The sequence below is a fragment of the Trachemys scripta genome, chromosome 16 (assembly GCF_013100865.1).
Source record: "Trachemys scripta elegans isolate TJP31775 chromosome 16, CAS_Tse_1.0, whole genome shotgun sequence".
Classification (NCBI taxonomy): Eukaryota; Metazoa; Chordata; order Testudines; family Emydidae; genus Trachemys; species Trachemys scripta.
The window spans coordinates 9,579,691-9,588,975 of NC_048313.1; the positions used below are offsets into that span (position 1 = coordinate 9,579,691).

The 9,285-nt window shown below is 66.7% G+C and overlaps 1 protein-coding gene across 1 annotated transcript in view; it reads right to left on the reverse strand.

Moving 5' to 3' along the window:
• Positions 1-7,982: 7,982 nt before the first annotated feature.
• The window catches only part of EFNA4 (ephrin A4), a gene marked incomplete in the record, with an annotated part of 9,346 nt that continues 8,043 nt past the window's right edge, over positions 7,983-9,285 (reverse strand). The window contains 2 exon segments of the mRNA XM_034792693.1: positions 7,983-8,469; positions 8,847-9,211. Of these exon segments, the coding sequence (XP_034648584.1) occupies positions 9,111-9,211 (101 nt within the window).

Here is a 9,285-nt window from a genome sequence, read left to right on the forward strand (position 1 = left end):
TCTCTGGAGGCAGGATGGGGCAAGGGGCAGGCGGGGGTTGATCTCTATTAGCTGCTTGGTTCTGCTGCACAGTAACTGAAGCGTCATGAATAGGCCCTACCAACTTCACAGACCATGGTGGTCAATTTCACGGGCATAGGATTAAAAACATCGTAACTTTCATGATTTCAATTCTTTCAATGTGAAATGTCTCGGCGTTGTAATTGTAGGGTCCTGACCCACACAGGAGTTGTGGGGGGCGTTGCGAGGTTATTGTAGGGGGGGTTGTGGTACTGCCACCCTGACTTCTGTGATGCTGCTGGCAGCGGCTGCTTTCAGAGCTGGGCGCCGGCCAACACCCACGACTCTCTGGCCGCCCAGCTCTGACGTCAGCGCAGAAGTAAGGGTGGCAATCCTGCGACCCCCTTAAAAGAACCTTGCGACCCTCCTGCAACCCCCTTTCAGGTCAGGCACCCCCAGTTTGAGAAATTTGCCTAGTACAGGGAACAAGCACACAACAGAGCAGATTTCATGGTCTGTGACGCGTTTTCATGGCTGTGAATTTGGTAGGGCCTAGTCATGAAAAAGGAGCTGGCTCCAGCACCAGGGTCTTGAAGCCACAAGGCCTCATGCCTCCATGTGGTAACCACGGTCCAGGGCCCCACCAGCCCCAGGTGGGGCCTTCATGGCACAGGGTGAGACGCAGACCTGGCTCCTGGCCGCCCACTTTCCCCCCGGCTTTGAGGCCACGCATCCCTCGGGGCCCAGACCCGGCCCTGCCGGACCCCTCTGTCCCACTGGGCCCCACTCCCCAGCACAGAGTCAGGGTAGAGCAGCCCCCTCCTCAGGCAACTCCCCAAATCCCAGAACGTGAGGAAGGGGCAGGAACCCCTGCCCCAGGCACTTCCCGCCGCCCCACTGCTAATCTGGGCCGTGGGCCAGGGGCGCCTCCTTAACCCTGTCTGGCCACAGCCCCGAGCAGAGCAATAGGGCACGAGCAGCTGGGAAGCCCTGCCCCCCAGATAGGGGGCACCCCGAGTGAACACGGCTTCCTGAGCCGCACGGCGGGGCCAGAGTCACAGGGAGAGACAGGGACCCCCCAGCCCAGCTCCAAAAGCTCTGGTGCCACCCCCAGCCCGGGCCCAGAGTTCGTCCTGCCGGGCACAGCTCACCCCACCCCACAACACTGCCCCCCAGCCCCGCAATGAGCTGCTCAAGCCCCCTGCACCCCACAGCATGACCCCCACAGTGCTACCCCAACACCGCCCTACCAGACCCACCCCACACAACCTCCCCACACCGCCCTGCCCTACACTGTGCTGCCAATCCCACACTGCCCCACTCCAAGCCCCCCCATTCCACACTACACCATCCCCACGCACCCAACCCCACCCCGCCCCACCCTCCCCACCCCACCCCGCCCCATCCCCCAAGACCCCCCGACCCCACAATGCCCCACCCCCCAGCCCCTGCATTCCACATGCACCATCCTCAGCCCCCCCAACCCTGCTCTTTTCCCCCCACCCCAGGAGCAGGTCTGTGTTGTGCAGGGGGAGGAGGGGAGGAGGCTCTGCCCACAGCAGCTCTGATAGGTTGTTCTGTGCCAGGAGGTGGGCAAGTGGGGCAGACAGCCAATCAGAGGGCTCCTTCCCCTACCCCCTGCCCTGCTCCCCCTGTCCCACTCCTCCCCCTACCCCATGTCCTGCCCCCACACCCCCTGCTCCTCACCCTGCCCCCCTTTGCACTTGCTGGCAGAGGGGGTTCTGGGCAGTTTCCATGGGGGCTGGCCTGGGCGCAGCCAGAGCAAACAGCCTCGGGCCCAGTACCACACCCAGCCCCACGGTGCTAGGACCTGGGTGCACCAGCCTGGCTGCCCTGTGCCGTGGGGGGCTCCAGCCCCACTGCTGCTGCCAGTCCCCTTGGTGGGCATGCGGCCCTGCCCACGGGGGCGGCTGCCAGCTTGGGGAAGGGTGGGGCAGCATACGCCTGCCGGTGACTCAAGTCCCCCCCGCCGCCCTGAGCCTGGGTCTTAGGGACTGGATGGGAACTTGCCTGAGGGCCCCCGGAGCAGAAGGGAACCCAGGTGTTCTGGCTATGAGCCCCCCGCTCTGACCCACTAGACCCCCCCAGAGCTGAGGACAGAACCCAGGAGTCCTGCCGCCCCCCTCCCTATCCCATTGCCCAGCAATGCCCTCGGCGGGCGCCGCCCGGCCCGGCTGGCTCTGCAGCCCGAGAGGGGGCCGGACTGAAGCTGGCCCCGGGGGAGTCTGAGGCAGAGCGAAAGGGAGCGAGGGAGGGGAAGGGATGATGGCGCAAAGTCCTTTAATAGATTCAATTTCTGCCGCCGCTGGCTGCGGGGCGCGGAGCCATCAATTCGATTCGGGGGCCGGGGAATTTGATTTGGAACGACCACGCCATCAATTAGCTTTTATTGATGCCATTCCTCACTGGCAGTCAATGGGATTGGAAGCCGTGGCTGGCTACAGAATACCAAGTGCCCCCAGCTCAAGGACACGGGGCCCAGCTCTGCCTGGGGGGGGGGGGGGGGGGTCACGACTCTTCTGCCTTTCCTGGGGCCTTGCACTAGGCGTAAACACGCCGCTCCTCAATTGGGAGAATCCCGGCACCAGGCTCCCGGTCAGCCCCTGTGGGACACCCACGCCCTGAGCGCCGGGCCTGTGGGGCCGGCTGGCAGGATGATGGTCTGTGTCCGGGCAGGGCTCCCCTGAGCCCCGCGGGCGGCTGGGCCGGCCATGCTGCTCCCCAGGCAAGGTAATAACCAGCAGCCATTTTGAGGGGAGGGTGGCGGCAAGCTGGTGGGATCCCTGAGGGGGCCACCCCCCAAGCCTTGCCCAGAGGGTGGGGGGCTGGGCTTGGTGCCAGAGGCTGCAGTCCATGCTCCTTGGGTGGCGAATGGGGCTGCTGAGGTGGGGGTAGGCACTGGGGCAGGTCCTGAGGTGCTGCCGGGGGTGCCATCAGTGGGTCAAAGGGAGGGCAGTAGCCAGCGGGGCAGAGAATCAGGGGAGCCCCCCTCGCTCCTGGAGGAGCAGCCAGCAAGAGCCCTGCTATGGGGTGGGGAGAGGTCAGGGGTGCCCAGGCTGGGGGGTCTTGTCGATGGAGCCAGGGACGTCCCAGCGTATGGGGGACCACGGTGTGGGGTGCTCCAGCCAGGCGGTGGAGCTGTGGGGGAGGGGACATGGCGAAGGCTTTTCTCAGCCGCTCGTTGAACAATCTCTCCAAAGGCGCCGTAAAACCCATCTGCCGTGACGGCGCCACTGCAGCAGGCCATAAAAGCGCCTGGAGCACGGGAGCAGCGCGCGTGCCCGCAGGAGCCCTGGGTGTGCCCCTCACCCCACATGCGCCGTGCCCAGCAGCGAAGCCTGTGGGGCCCAGATGGGTTTCGCTGCCCAACTTCTCCCAGTGAAGAAGAAACTAGGAAGAATTTGTATTTGTCTGAGGCCTCCAGACACAGTGAGGGCGACTCCATCCCCAGGTGATGGGGAAACCGAGGCAGAGAGGTCAAACGACTCGCCCGAGGCCACACAGGGAGTCAGCAGCAGAGCAGGGACTAGAACCCAGGAGTCCTGGCTCCCCCCCTCCCTGCTAATTGTCAGCTGACACTGCCAGGGAGCCCCACAGGCACGGCGTGTTTGGGGCTGCTAGCTTCCCCCTCCCTCCAGCGACAGCCCAGCAGCAGTTCCACCCCACTGGGTTCTCTGTCTTCGCTGGGGGCAGGGCATGTCCAGCACCACCCCTCTCCCTCCCTCCCTCTCCAACTGGGATGAAGTGGGAATTTTTTGTAATATTGTTATGAATCCTTGGCGGGCCTCAGTTTCCCCTGCCCTGTGCATTGCTCCCAAGGCAAAGGCAGGATGAAGTTTCCATGCAGGCCAGAACTGGCTGAAACCGACCCAACTCAACAAGGGGGCCCGAGTCAGCGCGAGCCCCACAGCCGGATGCACACTGGGGAAGCAGAGCAGAGACCCCCAGCTGGAGAACCCAGGGGTGGCGCTCGCTCACCTGGGAACTACGGGGTGAAGCCAGAGACCCCCTGACAACAGAGCTAGTCCCCAGCCAGCTGGGGACTAGCTCTGGGCTGCGCAGAACAGCCTGTGTTTCGACCCTTCCCTGCTCTGCGCTGCCCTACGGCCCTACAGTGCCGGGGGCCCCTTGGCTAATAAACGCCACTGTTCTGACAGCGCTGCTCAGGGTCACTGCAAACGCTGGGTGAGGGGCCTAGTCCCCGCAGAGTGCCAGGCCTCTGCCCAGCGTCTGTCTCAGGAGGACTTGCTGGGCAGCGCTGCTGGGGCGAAGCAGGAGGAATGGAGCCCCACGCTGAGGGCCTGGCCTGCCCTGAGGGGGACCCCTGGGGTCTGACACATTAAAGGGGTCCCGAGAGCTGTGCCAAAGCCAGGGGCGTAGCGCCAACCCTGGGGCTCTGCCACATCAGCGCAGCCCAGGGGCACGCAGCTGCCCCTGGCCTCCTCTCTCTCTGGGACGTCTAGAGCCGCGCAGTGTCTCGGCATGGGGCCAGCACGGGCGCAGGGCATGGTGCTACCTGGCAGCCCAGAGGAGCTCTGCCAGCAGCATGGGGGGCAACGCCCTGGTGGGGAACCCTGCTCAGCAGCAGGTTACAGGGGACTCCTGCTACTGCCCCCCCATGGCAGAGCGGCAGGACCGAGAGGCAGGTGGCACAGGCTGCTTGGCGCTGGATCCGAGGGATCAAGCTGTATGTTCCACATAAGGGGCCGTGAAATTGACACACTGCGGCGCTGCCTGCGACAGCCGCCCGTGGAGCCGCACATTAGCCGCCCAGCTGCTCCCTCCGGCACAGGCTGGCTCTGCTCCTGGAGCCAAGGGACTGACAGGGCTGGGGGGCAGGGAAAGGACCCTGAAGGTCTGGAGAGGATGTGGGGCATCCTCCAGCACTGCCCTGGCCTCTTGGCCCCACAGCCCAACCCACTGAGCTGGTGGTTAGCCCCTAAGCACAGGGGAAACTGAGTCACAGAGAGGGGCAGGGACATGTCCAGAGCCTCACAACTCCCATGGAAAAGCCAGGGGCAGAACCCAGGAGTCCTGGCTCCCACCCCCCCTGCTCTGACCACCTCTGTCTCTCCAACTCTCCTAGGTAGTTAGCAGCCGGGGCCTAGCCCCAGCCCGGCTCTGCCATCCCCATTGGTGGGGGCAACGGGGACTCCATTCCCAGCATGTCTCTGCAGGCACCAGACACAGGAGCAGATCCCCCAGCCAGGCCAAGCCTGGTGACCGCACTGGGGAGCTGTGGCCTTGGGGGCCACCAGCCATCAGGGCAGCTGGCCCCACAGGGGTGGGGCAGGGTCTGTGTGTTCAGCTTTGGAGGCCCCCTGCCCTGGCGCTGGCATGGGGCAGCCAGGTTTGGGGAGCAGGGCCCAGCGCAGTCCCCACTGAGCCAGCCTTGAAGGGTGGATCCCACCCAGACACGGGCAGGCCCTACCCAGAGCTGGTGCCCCTGGCAGCGAAGCTTGCCGGGCAGTGGGAGGCCTACACAGCCGCAGGGACGGGCTCCGCTGAGCACAGCCGGGGGTGGGGCTGTCTCCCTGCAGACACCGCTGCACAGGGCTGGCAGATTTGTGGGTGCTGCCAGAGGATGGATGGGCTCATAACCAGGCTAGTCACGCTGCTTTATGGCTGGCACTAATTCTCCTCTAGCACCTATCCGCGCTGCGTATTCTAATTGCCTCGTTTAGGCGTGTGTGTGTGGGGGGGGGCAGAGTTAGATGGGGCGGGGGCGCCAGCTCCAGGGAATAAATCCATGGGATGGGCTTTTTACAGCTGTTTTCATTGGGAACGTACAATTGCAGCTCATGCCCGGGTGCTGCTGAAGAGCAGAGGGTGGGCAGAGACGTGGCACTTTGGGCACCGCCACAGGAAAGCTCGCAGTGCCGGGGGCCCCAGCTGGGCACTGGTGCAGGGGAGCTGGCAGTGGCAGGGGCCACGGCTGGGCACTGGTGCAGGGGAGCTGACAGTGGCAGGGGCCACGGCTGGGCACTGGTGCAGGGGAGCTGGCAGCGCCGGGGGTCCCGGCTGGGCACTGGTGCAGGGGAGCTGGCAGCGCCGGGGGTCCCGGCTGGGCACTGGTGCAGGGGAGCTGGCAGCGCCGGGGGCTCCGGCTGGGCACTGGTGCAGGGGAGCTGGCAGCAGTGGGGGTCCCGGCTGGGCACTGGTGCAGGGGAGCTGGCAGCGCCGGGGGCTCCGGCTGGGCACTGGTGCAGGGGAGCTAGCAGCAGTGGGGGTCCCGGCTGGGCACTGGTGCAGGGGAGCTGGCAGTGCCGGGGGCTCCGGCTGGGCACTGGTGCAGGGGAGCTGGCAGTGCCGGGGGTCCCGGCTGGGCACTGGTGCAGGCAGCAGTGGGGGTCCTGGCTGGGCACTGGTGCCGGGGAGTTGCCGGTAGCAGTGGCCCTGGCCGGGCAGTGGCAGGGGAGCTCTGCATTGCAGGAGTCACTCACAGTTGTTGATCTGAGCGCTGATGCTGCTGCCGCCTCCTTGTTGTCGCGTTGCCAGCAACACGCAGCAATGACAGGCCTGGAAATTAACAACTCCCTGGCAGCGAGGTGCCCGCCCCACATGCCAGCCGCCAGCTGGGCCCCATGCACCTGCTGCTGGGGGCGCAGGGGGTGGGGAAGGGCACTGACTGCCCGGGGTGGGGGGCCGCCCTCTGCTCTCAGCAACCCACTGCAGTTTATTCTCTTCCCAAGAGGCTTTGGGGGCAGGAAGGGGAGACGGGGGGCTGGGTGCCGGCCGGGGGCTGCAGGGAAGGACACCCCAGCCCCAGGCCAGGGCTGCAGCCCGCTTGTGTCTCGGTGCCCCCAGCTGAGCACAGCACCGTGGGGCCCCAACTCTCCGCTCACCCCCCCGCTGCCCCCCCCCCCCCCCCCGGCGCCCCGCCCCCCCCCCCCCCCCCCCGGATCCTCCCCGCCGTGTGTCTCCGGCGGAGTCTCGCTGTTAACATCTCCCGGCGCTGCAGCCAGCGCGCTCGGCTAATCAGCGCAACATTCCCCATCGATCGCTGGCCGGGCGCCAGCCTCAGCCCAGCCGGGGAGCGAGCAGCCGGCGGCTCCTGCGCGGGTTCCCCTTGCCTGCAGCAACAGCCCTGGGCCTGGGGACGGGGCCCCCTGCCCGCCGGGCTCCCCGCAGGCCCTCGGGTGGCCCCTGAGAGCAGAGACCTGGTACCAGGCAGGAGAGCGGTGACCGAATGGGGCACCCCCTGCCCGTTCCCACCCCACGGAGCCCAGTGACCCCAGTCCAGCTGCTGAGTGAAACCAGTTAACCCCCTGACTGCTGCATTAGCCTCCTCCACGGCCCAGACAGCAGCCCCGGGCGTAGGGAGCTGTCTCCGGTGCATCTGACCATCCCCCCCAACCCCCTCCAGCGCCCAAGAGCCTGTGACAGGCTCCAGAAGACCTGAAGAGCGGGGGGGGGGGTACCAATGAGCACAACACTCCCTCCCTTTTCCAGGGCTCTGGGGTCCCCCCAGGGTGGTGGGCCCCCAGCCCAGCTGCTGTGCTGAGGCAACAGGCAGAGAGGGAGGCCCCTGCACGGCGCCTTGGGGCCAGGAGGAAGCTCCGCGTCGGCTGGGATTGTGGGAGCAACGCCAAGGCCAGGGGAGGGCCCCCCACGATCCCACACGGGGCTCCCCCCACCCCTCACTCCAGACCCACAGGCCTCTCCCAGGGACCTGCTGCCCGGCAGGCTGAGGCACAGCGCATGGGCGATGCACGTGGGAGGGATGTGCCCCCTGAGATCGGGGCAGAGTCACCCCGAGCCAGCCGCATGGGACCCAACCCCTGTGAGCCACTGGGCAGGGCCTGGGGGGAGAGCAGGGGCCAGGCGGCACACGGATGGGCATAGTACGGACCAGCACCAGCTCTTCTGAGAGCCACCCTACAGCGAGGGGGGCAGCGCCCGGCATGTGGCCCGGCTGCAGCCTCAGGGGCTGGCGGTATCGGGGCCAGCGGAGCCGCCGGTGTCTTGCAAACGCTTTATTGGTTGGCTCAGTCGCTAACACAGATACAAAAATATGAACTGTACACGGCCCAGAGGGGCGTCTTCACAGAAGACAGATCAGCCTCGCCAGAGCGAGGGGCTTTACCACGAGGGCGCCCAGCACCAGGGCCCGAGGTGTGAGGGGCTCCGGGGGAGAGCGTCCAGCCCTGCCAGTGGAGGGGGGGGCCCCAACTCCTGGGTGCTGTCCAGGGCCGCACCCTGCAGGGCCAGAGCCAACAGGATCCTCCGACTCCCCATGGGGCCTTTGGGAACGTGCCAGGCGAGGAGGAGGCCCCCCCCGGCGACAGCCCCCCCGGCAGGGTCCCTCCTGCTGGAGTCTCTGGGAGTCGTCCATCAGCAAAGGCCCATTTCACAGGTGCACAGAGCCCCGACCACCAGGAGGGGCCAATGAGGCCAGGATGGAGGCGGGTGTCTGACCAGCAGCAGCGGGGACGACGGAGAAGGGCCCTGGGGAGGGAGAGAGCCCATCAGGGGAGCACGCCGGGCTGAAGCAGGAGGGTGGGCACGGTGCCCAGGGACTGAGCGCTGAGCTAGGAGCCCGGGCCCAGAAATCAGCACCAAGGGGGAGCCTGCCTGGGAACCCGCCCCCCACCCGGCAAATCACCTCTCCTGAAGATGGAGCAGATGGGGGGCAGGTCTATCCAGGGCTCCCTTCATCCCCACAGCATACCAGCACCAGCCCCCCCCCAACCTCCCACCGTGAGCCCCCCAGCTCCTCCCTGCACCCCCTGGAGACACTGCACCCCAGCTCCCGGCCAGTCCCAGGCACCCTGGCCTTGCTAACATCCCCGGTACCTGCCCTCCACCCGGGCACCCCTTCTTACCGCCCAGCCAGCCTCTCCTCCTCCAGCTGAACGCCAGCACGGGGCGTCTCTGGGACCGGCACCTCCTGGGCTCCGGCACCTCGGCCTGGGCGCTCTGGGGACCGGCAGGTGGAGCAGCTGAGCCGGGGGACTGAGCTGGGGTGAAGGCGCCCGCCCCACAACCCACGGCGTGGGGTCGGCTGCTTGGAGGGTTTGGGGGGGACAAAGTCCAAAAATCCCCAACTTTGCAGCAAGGAGACAGTCCCCCCAAGAGTGCAGGGGGGGTCAGAGCCACAGGAGGGGGAGGGGGATGAGGGCGAGGCTGAGGCAGGGGCCGTGGGGCCGGAGCGTGGCCAGCGCGGTGCTGTGACCCGGCGACTCGGTGTCTGCAGAGAGAACAAGAGCAAAAGGCCCTGGGAGCTGGGGGGAGCTGGTCATGGTGAGCTCCCCCGACCCCCCC